Raw genomic sequence first — 19631 nt, forward strand, 5'->3', positions numbered from 1 at the left:
CAAAGTAATTATAATTGAGGTTGATATGGTTTGGCTATTAAGTGCCCCTCAGAGGCTCATGTGGTAAAGGGTTGCTCTCCAGGGAAGTGCTGCTGGGAGGTGGTGGAGCCTTTAGGAGGCAGAGTCTAGTGAGAAGTTCTGAGGTCACTGAGGGTGTACCTTCACAGAGGCTCTAGTCCCTTCCTTTCTGCTTCCTGTTCCTGAGGTGAGCAATTTTGCTTTCCCACATGCTCTTGTCACAATGCACTGCCTTGTCACAGACCCCAAAGCAATCAGGCCAACAGATCATGAACTGAAAACTCCAAAACTGTGAGACAAAACATACCTTTTCACTTTATATGTTGATTGCCTCTGGCCTTGTCACAGTAACAGAAGGCTGACTAACACAGATGTACAACTAACTCTCAGTTACCCTGACACCTTCTAGTTTTAGGTTTAAAGAATATTAAATACTTGGTCACCATCCTATTTTTTTTTTAGTCCAACCCCTCAAAGAACATGATCTTTAACTGCACATGGATGGGGCAGAGTTGTCTTCTTCACAAACATAGTATTATTAAAAAAAAAAAAATGAGTACCTTCTATGGAGAGGAGGGCTGCTTTCTATCTTTTTTCAATGAGCAAACAAAAGTGGCATAATAATGTGATCAGAGAGTAAACATCATACACACCACTTTATTTTCATTTTTTTGTTCAACGTCTCCACCAGAATACAAAGCTATCAGAAATTCATACAAAGTGGGGAAATCGTGATAGAACATCAAATTCTGCTTACCTTTGATATTACCTTACTTAATTCCTAGAGTAACACTCAGATAGTTAAATAAATAATAAATAAAACCGATACCCAAAACTGTGTCCCCAAAGACACGAGAATTGACACCTGCCCACTAAGCCTGGCTTGGTTTGCCGGCTTTTGTAAACTCTCTGGTTCTTTGGATAAAAAAAGATTATCTATCTCCCAAACCACTAAAGCATCTCACGAGGATCAATAGTTCCTGCCCCTGAGAAACAGGCCTCCTCTGTCAGCTCCCCCTTAATTGATCTTAATAAGCGACTGTAAATGAAGAGGAAGGGGAAAGCATGGGCCTCACACACGATAATTATCTGTAATTTTCCATTTGTAATATCATGAAAAGAAAAAAATAATGCAAACACGGACAGATGTGAGTGATGTCACAAGGACATCAGAATTAGGGCATTGGGTATAGAAAAGTAACTAGACTATACAGATCTGATTGAAGAGGTTTGCTTTTTTAAATAAATTTTTTCTTTTAATTTTTCCTTGGAAGTTTTCATGTCAGTGAAAATACAGAGATTGTTGAGATGTGTGATGAAACGGAATTTCATTGTCTGGAGGCGTCTGGCACTGTGGCCGAGGGCTCCATGTAGCAGACTCACACAGACTAATACTGAAGGTAAATTTGGTGATTCTAAATGAGGAAAAGGAATAGAGTCCCAGCTTCTTAGCTTTTGGCCCCCCCCCCCCCCTTTTTGACAACTATAATCCTCATGTTTTAAGGGTTTTTTTTTAAAAAATCAATCATCCTTACTTAACAGATGAGAAAAAGAAAACCCAGAGAAGGTGTCACAGCTCACAGTGGGAAAGCAAGGAGGGGTGTCACGGAAAGACCACTACTCTTTATTTCACTTATAATCTCATTTTCCATCCTGACCAGTAATGATACTTCCCTTAATCAGCCAATGATCTATCTTACTCTCTCCTGTCCTCGATAACTAATCCTGAGCACTTCCTGTGAGCTATATTGGATTTACTATAGAAATTAAGATACACTCAGCAGAGAAGAACCGTGTTTTCTTGATGTTTCAGCAATAACACCATGTGTTACCATGTTTTAAACATTCCATGTATTTTCACTCCATATATGTTTGTGATCCCCCGTGAGACTGTGTGTGTATGTGTGGAGTCACATGGGCCACAGTGTTAGTACATGTTCTTAAAGTGTTAGCTGTCCAGTCCTGAAGCTGTCCCAACTGTTAATAAGTAGCACCCCAATGACCTCGTAGCAACTGCAGAAAAGGACAGTCTTGGGCTTACAGTTGGGAATGGAGTAAGAAGAAAGATGTTAGCCCATTAACTAATGGGTAATAAAAAAGGGGGAACGTGGCCAAGATCCAGGTAAGCAAGGACAATGGTGCCTCTCATGTTGGACACATGCAGCCCTAGATCAAAATCACACCCTGCCAGGGGAGAAACATGAATGACTTCTGCATGTGGCTCACTGGAAAGCTCACAGCGCCTCAGTCCAGGTTTACAATGACCGGCACTAGGAGCAACTCACTTTTTTGCATTAATGATATAACAACTTTCCTGGGAATCTTAGGTGAGCATCATTCACATTCATGGGGACATACACAGTGTTCCCAGGGCAGCACAAGCAAGCCCTACTGACGGGCAGAGAATGTAACCTTCAGAAGAGGGGGAGCCACAGGTGCTCTGGTGGCATCAGGCTGCCAGAGGGTGAAGGGCCTTTATCCCTTAAAACATTCTTCAGCATCCTTAAAGAACAGGAAACATCTTGGACCATATCTGAAGTGCTTAGGAAACCAACTTTGGAGACTGCATTCCTAATAATGGTATCTCTGATATCAACCAAACATCAAGGGAATTGAAGTTATTTACACACACAAACATGGCTTTGAGTATACTTCAGTATTCTAGAGTACTTTACCATACAGTCTGATTGTTCCTATAGGGAAACATCCAATGTTTCACCCCGATTATTTAGAGCTATTTTATCAGCACATTTTATAAATTATTGGGATTTATTAAACAACAATAAAACTTGACAAAATTCCACAAATTCAGTTCTGCCCATCATTCTTCTTCTTAGTTTACTGCCTACTTAACAACCTGCTTATTATGTTGTTGCTATGTACATTTTTAGGTATCATAGTCAACACTTAAGGTTTATTTCTAAGTTTCTCACCAAAAATGAACATTTTTTTTTTTTGCATTATCACTTGTGGGTATAGATATCAGAATTTCACTCTATTTTAGGTTTCAATAAAGTCAAATTATGGTAGCCATATTGCAATCATTATTCAAAAATAAGATTTTTTTTAAAAAAGAATTATGATGTTCTCCAAGGCTTTACCATTGCAAATCATTTTAACAATAAATGGAAAATAATTGTATTTTACCACATTCTGTTCAACCCTAACTACAAGCTTGCATTCTCATTTTGAAGAGGAGACTAGTTCTGTGGAGAGAAGTTCAACAAAATTATAACAGGACACAGCATTTAAAGCCAGGTCTTCCTGGCTCCAAATCCAACTTCCATTTTTAACTTGTTATTGTACTCAAACCCCTAAACAAATTAAAGTATTACACTACACACCTTAAATATAACAAAAATCACACAAGCATACCACATGTTCTATTTCATACCTTTAATCCTCTGAAACTTCCTGGGCTAGTTGGAGAAGAACTGGAGGATTTCGTAGATTTAGGAGTAGAGAGTTGGCTGCTGGGAGTTCCATTAACTGACCATGAGACAACAAAGGAGATGGAAATCATCAAAACCCAAAACAATCAGACCCTGTAAAAACACTAAGTACATGCACAATACAGCTCCAACCAGCTCAAAGCAGATAGCAACTCAGCAAAAAAGCAAAAATAATGTATTGTATTGCATTACAGACAAAGGAAAAAAAAAAGAACAAGAAGTAAAACTAGAATCATTTTCAATAACAATTTTCCAGCAGGGATATAAACAAATATATAAAACATGATGGAATTGGAGGTGTGACAACTTATCCATATATCCCGCCTGCCAGAAAAGATAAATGACTGGCAGTTCCATCTGCAAAGGATTACCTTGAGGGCCCTTCCATGACCTCCAATATCCCCCTCTGTCTGGGTACCTACCAACTTTAATGACCAAGAAGTTCCTGGGCTCCCCCAAACAACTCCACCCTAACCCAAGCACATTTTCCAAATATATTCCCTTTTTTGGAAGGGATGCTAGGGATGGACCCAGGGCCTTACATATGCAAAATGCATCCTTTACCATTGGGCTACACCCCAGTGTATCCTTAATGGAAAGGAAAATTACTGGTTGTTTTCCTTGCAATATTTACTTATAGCCTTTAAGCAAATAAGAGACATTCTTCAGATTTCTTTTTATTGAGGTGAGTTATTTCTAATCCCTTCTTTTTTTTTTCCTACATAGCTTCATTTCCCCATTTTTTAGCAAATCTTGTTCATTTTCTATCCAGTCCCTCCAAACCTCTATATACTTCATTGGTAGAAATCTCAATTTAGATCCTATGCTAGGAAGAGTATGGCCACCACTGTTTCAAAGGAAGGTTAATTTGCAGATTCTGTTCTACAGAATGCTGACCAAACCCTTCAATACCATCCATGCTCATTCCTAATTATACCATCTCCATCTATTTGTGTAGTGATTTCACAAAGCTGGTAGTTAACATCTAGAACTAGTATTATTTTTCCTAAGAACTATTTACAATCTTTTATTACTAATCTCCAAAGCTTTTGCCCAAAGTAGATGAAAACTGCCATTGATATAGATGAAAACTGCCATTGATATTGGAAAGAAAAGAATCCATCTACCTTTCTTTTCTTAACATGTGGGAGGAGATGACGATTATCTTAGATAATAAATATAATATAGAAATAAACTATTTTAGATAGAAGTAAGTATTAAAAGTCAAATGCAGATGTAAGTGCTGACTTAAAAAGTGAGCACCAATCCTAAGGAGAGGCAGAAATTCTGGATCAAGAAGTATTTATGATGAGATAAATCACCTATAAAAAAGGAATCCATGTTTATGAAATCATATTTGTTTACTGTATTGCTCATTTAAAAACTCAGTGAATGTGACATTCATTTCAGTTATCTTTAAATTTCCAAACTACAATTTCTTTAATTCTAAACTACTCATTTAGTTATCTATATTCTCTTTAAAAATATATGTGGTACTTAGAATAAGAGTACAACACAAGTAACCACACAATTGAAAACATTTGAGAGTATTTAGCCAGGTGTGGGGGGCACACACCTATAATCCCAGCTAGTCAAGAGGATTGCAAGCTTGAGGTCAATCTAGACAACTTGTCTCAAAATAAAATTAAAAAGGCTGGGTGTGTAGTACAGTGGTAGATGGCCCCTGGATTTGATCCCCAGTATTCCAAAAAGAAAAGGAGGGGGAAAAAAGTATTCAACAAGGCTGTGGTTGTAGTTCAACGGTAGAGCGCTTGCCTAGCACGTGTGAGGCACTGGGTTTGATTATCAGCACCACATAAAAATAAATAAAATAAACTATTGTGTCCGTCTACAACTGAAAAAAAGTATTTGACAGTCCTTGTTATGGACTGAGGATGTAGCTCAGCAGTACAGCGCTTGCCTGGCATACATGAGGCCCTGGGTTCGATCCCCAGGACGACAACAACAAATATATATAATGTATGAAAACATCAGCCCTTTATATTTCTCAATTTCAATTGCTGTTCTTTTAAAATTTTCCTTTTAAAAGTAGAGCACAAAGGATTTTCTTCATGATCTTATAATGGAGGATACAGGCCATCATGAATGTGCCCAGGGTATAAAATGCACATCAAGAGTGAACCTTAGGGCTGGGAATATAGCTTAGTTGGTAGAGTGCTTGCCTTGCATGCACAGGGCCCTGGGTTCAATCCCCAGCACCACAAAAAAAAAAAAAAAAAGAGTGAACCTTAATGTGAACCTCAGACCTCAGGTGACGATGACAATGTGCTAACACACCCACCACTCAGGTAGAGATTAATGGAGGAAGAGGTCCTGTGTGTTTGGAGGCAGGAGATACACAGGCAACCTGCATTTTCTGCTTGATTTTGGTGTCAGATTAACCTAATACTGCTTCAAAAAATAGTTTCTAAATTAAGAGGATTCATATAAAAAATGAGATTATTATAGGTAATAAACTAGTAACTTGCCGTGAGCTGAACCTGAATTTTACTTTTCCCCCCAGTGCTGGGAATTGAACCTAGAGCCTCAGGTATGCTGGGCAAGCACTCTACCATTAGCAACATCCCAGGTCTTTTAATTTTTATTATTTTTATATTTTATTCTATTTTTTTAAGACAGGATCTCAGAAAGTTGCTGAGGCTGGTCTTGATCTTGTGATCCTCCTACCTCAGCCTCCAGAGTAGCTGAGATTACAGACACGAGCCACTGTGCCTAGCTATTTTAACTTCATCCCACATACAACTTGTACAGGTCACCGGTCCCTAATCAATCAGCTTTCACATTGGAACCAAAGACTTCCTTGAAATGGTGATAGAAATGGGACTAAAGGAAAAATTTTAAAAACCAGTTCTTGCACATGATCATCTCTCTAAAAATCCACCTGTGCCTAAGCCTTTTTTTTTTTAATGTTTTTAGTTGTAACTGGACATTATTTTATTTATTTTTATGTGGTGCTGAGGATCGAACCCAGTGCCTTGTACATGCTAGGCAAGCACTCTAACCCCACCCCCTGCAAGCATGATTTCTTAATAAAACTTACTGCAAGGGTCTTAATCCATGTCATACCTACACGTACATACTTTTCTAAAATAATTTTCTAAAATAATTCTCATCCTAAAAAGATTCTAGTCACATGTAGCCCTCTCCGTTTTCAACAGCATTTGGAAGGTTCTAGAAATATTCACTAATAAGTCCTTAATCCCGTTACCTGCACAGTCTCCTGAGATCTGGGGGAGGTCAATGGCGCTCTGGACACAGGTACGTGGTACCCTTCCCATCACTGGTACCCTTGTACACTGCTGAAAGGTGGGCAAGGCCAGCCCGCATCTTCACAATGCTCCTATTCCTCACTCTTTCTGATTTTTCTCCTCAAAAATTTATCCTCCTCCCTTCAACTTATGAGGCAAAGAGAAATTTGGGAGGCTTTGTTGTTTATTTCTTTACTCGGAATACTCTTTATCTTGATGGACTATGAAAGATTCCCAAGCTAAAACATGGATTTTTTAAGACTTGAATTATGGTAACTGCTAACCCACTTATGTTATCCACAATAACATCCATGTGTTCATAACACACTGTTTTAGACAGTTTGATAGGGTTTTGTTGAAGACTGGAGTGGATTGAAGGTTTCACTGGAAGCAGCACTTCTGTTCCAATATTATGTTTACAAAGCTACTATCTCTGTTTGAAATTCCAATTAGTCCTTTTCCTTTTGGGGGGGTGGGGGGATGGGGGATGAGATCTGATTTGTCCAGGCTGGCCTACAACTCCTGGCCTCAAGTGATCCTCCAGCCTCAGCTTCCCAAGCCGCTGGGACACACAGGTGCACACCACTGTGCCCAGCTCCGCAGCCAATTTGGAAAGCAGTATGGAGATTTCTTGGAAAGCTGGGAATGGAGCCACCATTTGACCCAGCTATTCCCCTTCTCGGTCTATTCCCTAAAGACCTAAAAAGAGCATGCTACAGGGACACTGCTACATCGATGTTCATAGCAGCACAATTCACAATAGCTAGACTGTGGAACCAACCTAGATGCCCTTCAATGGATGAATGGATAAAAAAAATGTGGCATTTATACACAATGGAGTATTACTCTGCATTAAAAAATGACAAAATCATAGAATTTACAGGGAAATGGATGGCATTAGAGCAGATTATGCTAAGTGAAGCTAGCCAATCCCTAAAAAACAAATGCCAAATGTCTTCTTTGATATAAGGAGAGTAACTAAGAACAGAGTAGGGTCGAAGAGCATGAGAAGAAGATTAACATTAAACAGGGATGAGAGGTGGGAGGGAAAGGGAGAGAGAAGGGAAAATGCATGGAAATGGAAGGAGACCCTCAGAGTTATACAAAAGTACATACAAGAGGAAGTGAGGGGAAGGGGAAAAATAATACAAGGGGGACAAACGAATGTCAGTAGAGGGGGCAGAGAGAGAAGGGGGGGGAGGGGAGGGGAGGGGGGATAGTAGAGGATAGGAAAGGCAGCAGAATACAACAGACACTAGTATGGCAATATGTAAATCAATGGATGTGTAACTGATGTGATTCTGCAATCTGTATATGGGGTAAAAATGGGAACTCATAACCCACTTGAATCAAATTGTGAAATATGATATATCAAGAACTATGTAATGTTTTGAACAGCCAACAATAAAAAATTAAAAAAAAAATAGCATCAGGTATTCCAGAGCTAAGGCGGTCAGCAATAGCAAACAACACTGCTCCCGTCACTGTGGCCTCTAATAACACAAAGCCCTCTCCCTCTTGGTGATGGAAAACGGGGAGAAAGCACTGCAGGGCTAAATGCAGCAGCTTCTTTCAGAATCCCAGTGAAGTGCCAGCAGATGACTTGGGCTTTTGGTCGTCTGACTGCAGTGAGTGCACTCTCTGAATCGATGTCTTAGACTGCTTGCCCTCTGAAATGTGATTTTAAAATCTCACAACTTTTACCCACGAGTTTGAGGCCTCCTCTATCCAAATATAGATTCATTTGAAAATTTCGTGTCCTGGAACGTTAGTATTCCTTAATCAGCTTTTAAGAATTCCAAACTCAAGTTGAAAAGAATCATTTATGCAGTTATGAGGTCTGCAAAGCAAATGCAGCAGTGAGACATTTGTAGTTCAGTGTGTTAATTTTCCTCTTTGGACCTCAGGGGGCACAAAACTGAATCAATTATATCTGATTCTTGGACCACTCTCTCTATTTTAATTATACTGATGTGATAAATATCTGTAAACATATCATCTAAAACAAAACCCAGGAATCTAACACTAAGTCTATATCACCATATTACTTGCTGAGGTCATCATATTTATGCAAATTTCATATTAGCTTTCTGAGTTTCAGGATAGTTTACAGAGAGCTAATGCAATGTAAAATAAGGTGAATGACAGAGATCTTTGGTAAAAATACTCAAGGTGCCGGCTGTCAGGGTGTGTGGAGCCTGTAACTTTATGAAAATCATTGGTTTACAACTAGAAAGACCACAGCACTGCCTCCTTGTGTGCACAGGAAACACCTCACAGTCCTACTCTGCTGGCAAATGTTACTATTAAGTACTTTGAACTCTAGGGTTTTAATGATTCCTAAGTGCTTAGCCCTGGTGGCGGGGAGTGGGGCAGGGATGAGGACAGAAAAGTACGATTGCTTCTGTGGCAACTTTTCTATCTTCAACAAACCTCATCAGCCTATTTCAGTAACAAAAAAAATTCCAAAATTAACTTTCTAGTTAATTTCCCCTGGAGGGGACTGTGCCTCCTCCATCACTCTGAATTTCAGCCACACAAAGACAGTTGGGAGGCACTCTGATCACTGGCTCTCACTGGACAGAGTTGGCCACAGCGTCCTGCACCCTGTGAAGCATCTCAGGCTGCCAGATGCGCACGGGAGGAGGCCAGACACACTCATGGAAATGGAGCAAAAGGAAACAGAAATGGAGCAAAGACAGAAACAGAAGCCCAGCGGAGCGACACAGCCATCATGATGGTGGCTCACCTGGGGACTTGGCTGCAGAATAGGCACTGGAGTGGTGGCCTCCCCTCCTGACTGCACACGTGCAGTGTACACAAAGCAGGAGGAGACAGCAAGAGAGCAGTTATTCAGCAGGTGTAAGGTGCACATGAAAGAAGGGTGAACAGCCTGCCCTAAAGAAGGTGAGGGAGGTGCTACGGGGGAGCCCCGAGGGGGCGGGGAGGCCAGGCCTTCCAGAGCTGGGTGCTCAAGGTGGTCCACTGATTCCACTTGCTCCTGTGCTAGATTCCCCTCCCCCCTCCCCCCGTTCAGTAGTTTTTCATGATTCTTCCCTTAGTGGGAAGTGAAACAAGCAAAATTACTCTTAATTACTATAAACAAGCCCAAAGAACCAATCTAATGAGATATTTATGGATATTTTTTATTGTTTAAAAAAATGCCAAAACAGTCCAAATTATGACATCTATGGGCTTAAGACCTGGAAGAAACTTAATTACAGAAAAGTCTGATTCTTAAACAAGTACAACTTTCCAACAATGGTCTTGTTACTATCACATTGCTGGATGAAGGAAAGACCTCTGGAGATTGATCAAGTAAACATATTTATGTGTGCATCTGTGTGTGTTACAGCAATAAGAGGAATGTTAGGAAAATAGATATCCATAATTATTTAGTACAAAATTTAAAATGCAGTACACTGTGGTCAAAATGTAAATAAATACCAGAAAAAGATATATATAAGGCTATTCTTGAGAAAATGTGTCAGAACAAAAACGCTTCTCTCAGGAGACTTACAACTTTGGAAAACAGATTTGACTTTAGGACTTTAAGATATTATCTATATGCTGTTCTGGACCCTTGGCTGTACACAGCCTGGCAAAGACTACCAGCTCATGAACATTAAAAAAAAAAAAAAAAAAAACGGAAGGAGAATGACCTGCCCTTTCTGTGCATCCACAACTTTTCTATTAAGTACCTGAAGCTGGTGATTTGCTGCGACGAGAAGGCCCAGGGCTTTTGGATCCTGAATATTTAACGGCTGAGGCGCGAGAATAAGATGATTTCAGGACACGACATTCTAGAAAGAAACAAAAGTGCACAAACTAAAGCAGGGTTCACCATTGGCCAGAGGCATATCATATGTGACTACAGTTTTCTGTCTGTAACTATTATGGGTCGATTTCTCGATTATTGTTAAAGCTTTTTTATTGGGGGGGGGGGTACATGCTAGGGAGTAAATCCAGGGATTCATGCGTGCTGGGCAAGGGTTGTACCACTGAGCAACCCTCAGTTCTGCTAAACTTTAATGTACAAAGCAACTGCCCCAAACGTACACCCAAGGTTATCTTCAGTTCCAAAACCCCAATATCCTGCTAACTGGATACACAGAAACATCCACAGCTCATCCCCACATGTGCAACATCCTTTATAACCAGAAGCACTGACAGGCAGAGACTATGATTTCATTGTCCTCTCCAACTCCTTGATGATCTTATTTGAAAGGCGATGGGATGCTAACTCAAGGACTCTTCCTGTCTTATTTTCCCAAAGTGTGAAGCATTAAAAATGAAAATAGCTTTAAACCATAACTTAGGTCTTTCCATAAATTGTCAGTGTTTGAAGTACCAGAACTAATTACAGCTAACATAATCACTTGTAATTTGAATAATTAAGAATATGGGTTTTGGAATCACATAGATTTGGGATGAATCATGGATTTGACATTTACTAACTGAGAGACTTTCCTTATGTTCTAATAACCAAAGTCAAATAAAATGTTCTCAGTATTTTTCTCTTTTCTACTTTTCCCTAGTTGGAATAAGAATAAAATCTGCTTCACAGGCTTGTTATAAGGATTGAATTAGATAACATTGTCTACACTTTAAAATACTTCAATTTATGCAGAAATATTAAAATATAGGTTAGTTTTAATCTAAACCCTAGGGGCAGTAAATTAACATGTGAAGTACACTAATCAGAAAAATACACACCAGGGGAGGTTAGTTAGCATTTGAAAGACTCTAATCAAAACCTCATTGGAAGGGTAGCTACTCTGCTTGGTTAATTGGCATTGTGGGTGTTAGAAAGTGTTCTTTGTTGAAAGGTGCAGTGTGTGGACCAGTTAGAAACATTTTAAAGGTGCTGTCACTCTTATGAGCAAGGATATGTCAATACTGGGCCAATAACTTCAGAACTACACTTTGGGCGGCGTAGGAATCAGAGCTCGTCCTGCGTCCAGCTCTTACTAGAGGATCTGTTACTTGACCAAGATTAGGTTAGCTGAATTCCATGGATCTTTACAAGAAATTGTTAGAAGCCTAAAAGGACAGTTAGGACTTCAAGATCACAACACAAGATAAACAAACTGATTTTTTTTTAAAACTCCTTGCCTCCTAATAAATGCACTTGTGGTGAATCAGGTCTGAGATTTGCTTTCACTACAAAACCTTACCATGTAATGGCATGATATTTTTAGCAACAATAGCAGCAGAAGACATATTCTCTAGTATGTGACAGACACCCTAGCTGCCATGACATGTGAATTCCCTTAATCCTCACTAAGCCTTATGAAATTACCATTATTCTCCTCTCTTTGGAGCAGGTTAAGTAACTAGAAATTGAGAGAGGAAATCAATAGTTCTCACCTATCCCTTACTACTGGAAGCCACTGATGGCCACCAACAATGAAGGATCCAACCAGCTCAGATAAATTTACAACATGCACCCAAAGCAGAGTACAGTGTCTGTACACACAGGGACAAATGTTCTGTTGCTGTTATTATCCAAATACACTTCTCTTTTGTAATATTGGGGACTGAACTCAGGGGCTCTACCACTGGGCTAGGTTCTTAGCCCCCAACCCTGGTTTTTACTTTTTTGAAATAAGAGTGTAATGGTTTAGATATGAGGTGTCCCCCAAAAGCTCCTGTGAGAGACAAAGCAAGAGTCTTCACAGATGAAATGATTGGACCACGAGGGCCTGAATTTGCCCCCTAATGGGATTAACTGGGTGGTAACTGTAGGTAGGTAGGGTGTGGCTAATGGAGGTGGATCCCTGGGGGACGTGCCTTTGGGGTTTATATTTTGTGCTTGGTGAGCCCTCTCTCTGCTTCCCAGTGTGTTGTACTTCCTTCCACCACATTCTTCCGCCATGATGTTCTGCCTAACCTTCAGCCCAGAGGAATGGAGCCAGCTGTCAATAGACTGAGACCTCTGAAACTCTGAGCCCCAAATAAACTTTTCCTCCTCTAAAATTGTTCTTGTCAGGTCTTTAAGTCACAGCAGCAAAAAACAAAACAAAACAAACAAACAACAACAAAAAAAAACTGACTAAGTCTTGCTAAATTGGTAAGGCTGGCCTCAAACTTGTGATCCTCCTGCTTCTGCCTCTAAATTGCTAGGATCACAGGTATGCAGCACCATGCCCAAAGACACTATCTTCTAGAACATATGATTTAGTTTCAGTGTCTTGACTTTCAAAATGATTGCTACTGACAAAGAAATATTATGAAATTAAAGCTAAAATTGAAGAAAATGTAAAATATAGTTGAGAAGTAAATGAATATCTCCGTCAACCTCCATCTCACAGGAATGAGGGAGAACATTATCAGCAGAGATTACACAAACGAACATCATCTACAATAAAGGACCTTAGAGTGGTGTCACCAACCTAAAGCAGGGGTGATGGATGCTCCAATAGAATACAAAACAGAAACCCTTTAAGAAATGTGGTAGAGGAGAAAAGCAAAACAGAAAAACACAGATAAACCATCCACACACGGAAACTGATACAGGATAACAGGAAAGAACGACAAGAGATTACGACCACCTCAAGTTTTAAAAAGCACATTTATCCCTATTTATTTGGTGACATATTTCTCTAATTCTGGATTGTCACAACCCCTCAATTGGAAGTTGTCTACCATTCATTATTTTCAGAGCCAACTTTCCTCATGTATAAAAAGCAGGAATTTATCTCTAATTATTTTTTTTTTCCTAACATTTTATGCCTGGGTAATTTTGCCCTATTTAAAGAAGTTGATTTCACTATTAGCCAAATCAATCATTATTTACTGTGATAGGTTTAGAATAATTAAGACTATAAACCCCTACTCCTAGAACATTTGAAATAACTGAGATAACTTGTATTAGATGAAAACTCCAAATACTGGTTAAAATCAAGAAAAAGGGATCTTTTAATTTCACCCACAAAATAGCCCCCCCCCCAGGAAATAGATACACAAAAGCGTGTTATTGTTTCTCTTTCAAAGTTGCAACCCAAACAATGAGGTAAAAAGAAACCTCAGATCACCACTAGTAACTATTTAGTTATTATCCTTTCCTTTTTGTTTGCATTTTGAGACAGGGTCTTGCTGAGCAGTCTAGGCTGGCCTCGAAGTCCCAGGCTCAAGGGATCAGAACTTCTCCCCTTCAGTCCCCCGAGCAGCTGGGACTCCAGGTGAGAGCCACCGAGCCCAGCTCATCTTTCCTCAGCACAGTGACCTCTTAACAGGTACCAGGTGACTAAATCCCAAGCCTTCATTCCCGGGGTTAGAGACGGTAGGAGCTGCCTTACCGCTGTGATCCAAGACAAAGTCATCCTGGGCGTAACGGAATTTTTCAGGTCCACATGCAATAAAGACATCATCATCGCCAAAAAAGTCCTGAAGACAAGTAACCTGAAAAAAGAAAGAAGAAAAAAAAAAAAAATCACACCCAAGACATCAGAAATATTTGGGAAAAAAAAAAAAAGTTAGCAAAATGGAAAACTTTTTCTAGCCTCACTACACGACTGAGACGGAAGAGAAAGCTGCTCAACATCACATCACACGCCCCACACCAGGCCTTCACGAAGCACTTTCCCTCGCACTCCCGACCCTAGACCTACCCAACAGAGGGCTCCGGGCAGACCTCGGTGCTCCTGTTGGACAAGTGAAGTCAAGCTGCACTGGTGAGGCTAAGTGATTTTTGTAAATTGTTTTTTAGTTGTAGATGGACACAATACCTTTATTTCATTTATTTTATGTGGTGCTGAGAATCAAACCCAGTGCCCGCCACACACTGGGTGAGCACTCACCACTGAGCCTCAACCCCAGCCCAAGTTAAGTGGGTTTTTTTTTTTTTCAGGGTTCCCCAATGGATGGTGGCAAAGCTGGGGTGGCTTTCAGTTCTAGGGTTCTTTTCTCTTCTGTCCTTCCCCTTCTAACACTCCACTTCCCCTCTGTGTGACCTTGGGCATGACTCTTCCGTACCTCCAGTACAGTACCTTGGGTTGTTCTGAAGATTAACGTATGAAAACTGCTCTGGGATTGTACCTGGGCCTGTAAACACCCATCTCCATCATGGCCAAGATCCCATGAAGGTAGTGGGAGTGTGGCTTCAGTGCTCTTCCAAGGCCCTAACCCTAAATGTGAAGTCTTCATTACATACTCAGCTTTCAAAAGTTCTCCCCCTCTGTACTTTATCAGTTCAGACCCCAGAGAACCTGGATTCTGGTTACAAATCAACCCATTCATTCCAGTAGTAACAACTGGAACCATCTTTCAGGGCTTTGGACACAGATGGGTTCTACTTTCACCTGTTTTTCAAAGGGATGTATTGATTCCTTCTGTAAAAAGCATTCCACTCCCAGTAAAAGTTTTAACAAATTGCTCTAGTACTTAGAGGGACAGAGCAGTCTCAATAATCCTGTATGTCTTCAGCATTAGCTTTTAATTGGAGGTGGGGAAAAAAAGAACACCTCATCATAGAATCAGAAAACAAAGCTCCATGGAGAAGAGACTAGATAAATTCTAGATGACTCGGGTCACAGTATTCAAGTGACCCTAAAGATGCACCCTGCAACACCAAAAAGTTGCAGAGACCACAAGTGGAGCAGGCAGGGATGGATATCGCTCACTCCTCCCCGTTCTCACCAAGCAAGACCTGGCTTCTGTGCTTCACCGAATCTCAGCACAGGCACAAGGCATCCGACGCCCTCAGGAAGAACCCTCTGGTTCTGGTTCCCCGGCTTCTTTCTGTCTCCGCTGGTGAGGGCACAGACCCTTCACCCATGCTGGCATCCTGGGGGCTGTCCTCCTCTCCTGTCTGCACTAGACCCTCACACCCCGGCTGTTCCAACTCTTACGGGCTCTTGACTGTCCATACTTCTACTCTTGGTTCACATGCACCTTTCTCCTGGCCTGGACTCCCACCATGGCCCTGTCGCGCTGCCCAGCCCCCGTCTCCCCCAGCTCCCAGCTCCAGCCGTTACTGTTCTCAGGGTTGGTGCGCCCAGTCTCCCACAGGCACCAGGGCGACCACAGACCATCTGCAACCCTCAGTGGCTAATTCCTTGATAAGACGAGGTCCTCCGTGGGCACGGCCTGCTCACCCCTCACCCGCGTCTTTGCAGTTTCTTTTGTTCACTCCTAGTCATGTCAAGCCTACTTGGGTCCCTATCTGCACAGTGGTGGGAGGTGTTTTTTTTTTTCCTTTCTTCAACAGCTTTATTGAGATATGATTCACGTACCGTACAATGCACCCACTCAAGGTATTTAATATATTCAGAGTTGTGCAACCAAGACCATGATCCATTTTTGAAATTTTCACTGCCCCAGAAAGAAACTCCACGCCCATTAGCATGGTGCCCTTTCCTCATGCCCAAGGGCCCATAACCTACCTTTTTCTTTTTTTTTCTTTTTTTTGGATACTGGGAATTGAACCCAGGGGCTACATCTCTAACACTTTGAGACAGGTTCTAAGTTGCCCTGGCTGACCTCAAACTTGCGATCCTCTTGCCTCAGCTTCCAAGTTGCTAGCATTACAGACATACATCACCATGCCCAGTTCCACAGCCTACTTAATCTCTCTATGAACTTGCCTATTCTAGGTATTTTATATGAATGGAATCACACAGTATGTGACAGTTTGTGACTGGCTCCTTTCACTTGGCACACCTTCAAGTTCATCTGTGTTGGAGCATGTTGCCGAGCTTTATTCCTTTCCATGGCTAAATAATACTCCATCGTATGGATGAAGCACATTTGTTTGTTATCACTCACTAGGTGATGGACATGTGGGATGCCTCCACTTCAGTGCTAGCTCTTGCCACCATGCTGTCCCTCAGGCTTGTCTGATGACCATTTAAACCATGACTTCCGGGTGGGCATGAATGTTTCCTATTCATGATCCTCTAGGGCCCAAGAGAGCTCTGGCTTTGCTGTAGACCTAACCCCTGTCTGCTGGATGAATTGAGGTGTAGCAAGGGGTTGCTCCTCTTGGACCCGAGTACAAGACACAGGATAACTTCTCCAAGGTCCGGGGTACCACAGCTGAGACCTTCATGACCATCATCGCCTCCCAGGTTTAGGACTTGATGAATCACCACGTCACTGAACTTCTCTGGATTCTCATTCCGTATTAAGAGGTGCATTATCTCATTATCCCTGCAATAACCCTATGACATTGGCACTATGGTCACTCCTCATTTACAAATAAAAAACAGATCTAGAGAGAGAGATGTGCCCTCACACAGGGAATGAATGAGTATACAGGGATTTTTGTGAGGGTCCTGCACTTCCACATCTGCTTCCATCCTTTTGGCTTTCAGGAAAGCCACCTCCTCCCATCCCCGTGGCTCTGGGGGTTGAACCCAGGGCCTCCCACAAGCTAGACGGGCTCCCTCCCCGCTGCATTACTTGGAACTCCATGGTGCTTTCTCTCATCTGGAATCCCACAGTTCATTTCCCTATTTCATTTCACATTGTTTTCTAGTAATTTATGTGTACTTTATATTTCCAACTATTTTTTTTTTAACACACATTCATTCATTAAATTATTTGAACCTAGTTTTACTTCCTTGGCTGAGTAAAATAAATATCCATTGAATTTTAACTCAATGTTTTGAGAAAGAAAACTTCTGCATTAAAAAGGACTGAATTTTCTAAAACACACTTGAATGAATATGTCTTTGTGAAAAATCGGTTATTCATTTTTTTTTTTCTTGGTACTGGGGATTTAACCCAGGGGCACTTAACCACTGAGCCACATCCCCAACTCTTTTATTTAGAGTCAGTCTCACTGAGTTGCTTAGGGCCTCACTGAATTCCTGAGGCTGGCTTTGAACTCACAATCCTCCTGCCTCAACCTCCTGAGCCACTAGGATTATAGGCATGTGCCCAGCAGTTAATTCATTTTAATTCATCTTATAACAAGGAAATATTTTGTCTGACACTAAATTTGTTGGCATTTACAAACAACCAAGTTACTTATTATACAGAACAAACGCACTCGAGTTCCCAGGAATACGACAGATCAAAGGATGGTTTATTTTCCAAACAGTTCTATTTAGTACTTCCTAATGATCTCTTAGTGATGTCACCTGTCAACTTAAATTGGCTTTCCAAACAGTTTGCCTCCCTTTGATTCAGGTTCTAGGCACTGAATGCATCTTTGGTTAGTTAATCAAAACAAATAATTTTCAATTAGGTATAGCTATGCCTTAAATAAGCCATCAATACGTTCAAGAAATGATAGACATCAAATGAATGCAGAGTACAACTTGAGATAACACACATATCCTGACTGATGTGATTTATTCAGGTGTACACTCAGGACAGTGACCCACCACCCCAAATGAGAAACTGCCCATGCCTCCATTCATCCAAAACCAGGCACTAGTCCAGGTGCTACAGAAACATCAGTCCAAAAGAGGAGGATGAAGAAGAGGGAGAAAGAAATTCTTGCCTTCACCGAGCATGTCTGGGGAGACGGACAATTGGATGCTCGGGTCAATTATACCACGTTAGGAGGTAGTGTGAGCATGGGTAAAGGGCATGCAAGGGGAACCGTGAACACAGGGGAGGGTCGCTGTGATGCTAAACAGGGTAGACAGGGAATGCTTCCCTGCAAAGGTGACATCTGAACAAAAACTGAAAGGGGTGACAGAGGAAGCCATGCAAGATATCTGTGGGAACGGTGTTCCAAGCAAGGAAGGTGCAAGAGCCCTGTGGAGAGATTAGGCTGAGCATGTTCACAAGCAGCAGCAAGAAAGTCCTGGAAGACAGTGAGGGGGGAGAAAGGCAATGCCAGGTGAAGCCCAGTGTGTGGGGCCCTGTTGTTAGTAAGGACTTTGGCTTTACTCTCAGTGAGGTGGGAAGCCCCTGGCTGATTTCAAGCAGAAGACTGCCACAACATGACTCTCATTTGAACAGGATCAGACTGGGCTAAGACTACACTATAGGAGCTCAAAAAAAAAAAAAAAAAAAAAAGTCCAAGCGGGGCATAGTGTCATATGCTTATAATCCCAGCTACTCAGGAGGCTGAAGCATGAGAGTCACCACTTTGAGGCCAGCCTGGACAACTTAGTGAGACTGCATCAAAATAAAATTTCATAAAGGGCTGGGGATGAGCTCAATGGTAGAGCATTTGCCTCGGGTTCAATCCCTGGTACTGAAAAAAGAAATCCAATTTAAAAATGGACTAATGATCTAAACAGACATTTCTCCAAAAAATGTATTATATAAATGGCCAAAGCACATATGGGGGAAAAAAATGCTACGCATTGTCAGGGAACTGCAAACAAGACATCATCTCACCCCAGTCAGGATGGCTATCATCAAAAATCAAAACATTAATAAATGGTGGCAAAGGTGCATAAAAAAGAGAAATTTTAGGCATTATTGGTGGGAATGTAAACTAATCCAGCTGTCATGGAGAACAGTAAGGTTCTTTAAAAAAACTAAAAAGAGACCTACTAGATGATCCAGCTATCCTATTTCTAGGCACATACCAAAGGAAATGAAATCAGTCAAAGAGACACCGACAGTCCCAGGTTCCCTGCAACACTACCCACAACAGTCAGGATATGGAGGTGTCTGTCCATGAAGGAATGGGTAAAGCAAATGCAGTATGTGGGGGGTGTGGGGGGGTATGACATGGATTGTTATTCAGCCATAAAAAGAATAAAATTCTATCACTTGAGGCAAAATGAATGGAAGTGGAAGACATTATATTAAGTAAAATAAGCCAGACAGACACAAAACCCACTCTGGTGGAATTTAAAAGTTGACCTCGAAGAAGAGAGCCGTGATTGCTAGAGCTAGGAAGGTCAGGAGAAGTTCACGATAACAGGAACCAAGTGCAGTGAGATAGAAGGAATAGCTCCAGTGTTCTCCAGCCAGGGAT

The 19631-nt window shown here is 41.2% G+C and overlaps 1 protein-coding gene across 9 annotated transcripts in view; it reads right to left on the reverse strand.

The window, feature by feature from the left end:
• The window catches only part of Dclk2 (doublecortin like kinase 2), a 149545-nt gene that overhangs the window by 45806 nt on the left and 84108 nt on the right, over positions 1 to 19631 (reverse strand). For 6 of the 9 annotated variants that reach the window (XR_011708025.1, XR_011708026.1, XM_027926771.2 and 3 more), the window contains exons 3-6: positions 14041 to 14143; positions 10441 to 10542; positions 9489 to 9539; positions 3413 to 3507 (exon numbers count right to left, since the gene is read on the reverse strand). Coding sequence is in view for 6 of the 9 variants with exons in the window: in XM_027926771.2 (XP_027782572.1) it covers positions 3413 to 3507; positions 9489 to 9539; positions 10441 to 10542; positions 14041 to 14143 (351 nt within the window). In the remaining 3 variants the exon portion in view is untranslated. The remainder of the gene's footprint in view (positions 1 to 3412; positions 3508 to 9488; positions 9540 to 10440; positions 10543 to 14040; positions 14144 to 19631) is intronic. The other 3 variants (XR_011708027.1, XM_027926773.2, XM_027926772.2) reach the window with 1 other exon arrangement.

This window comes from Marmota flaviventris, chromosome 7, assembly GCF_047511675.1.
Source record: "Marmota flaviventris isolate mMarFla1 chromosome 7, mMarFla1.hap1, whole genome shotgun sequence".
Lineage (NCBI taxonomy): Eukaryota > Metazoa > Chordata > Mammalia > Rodentia > Sciuridae > Marmota > Marmota flaviventris.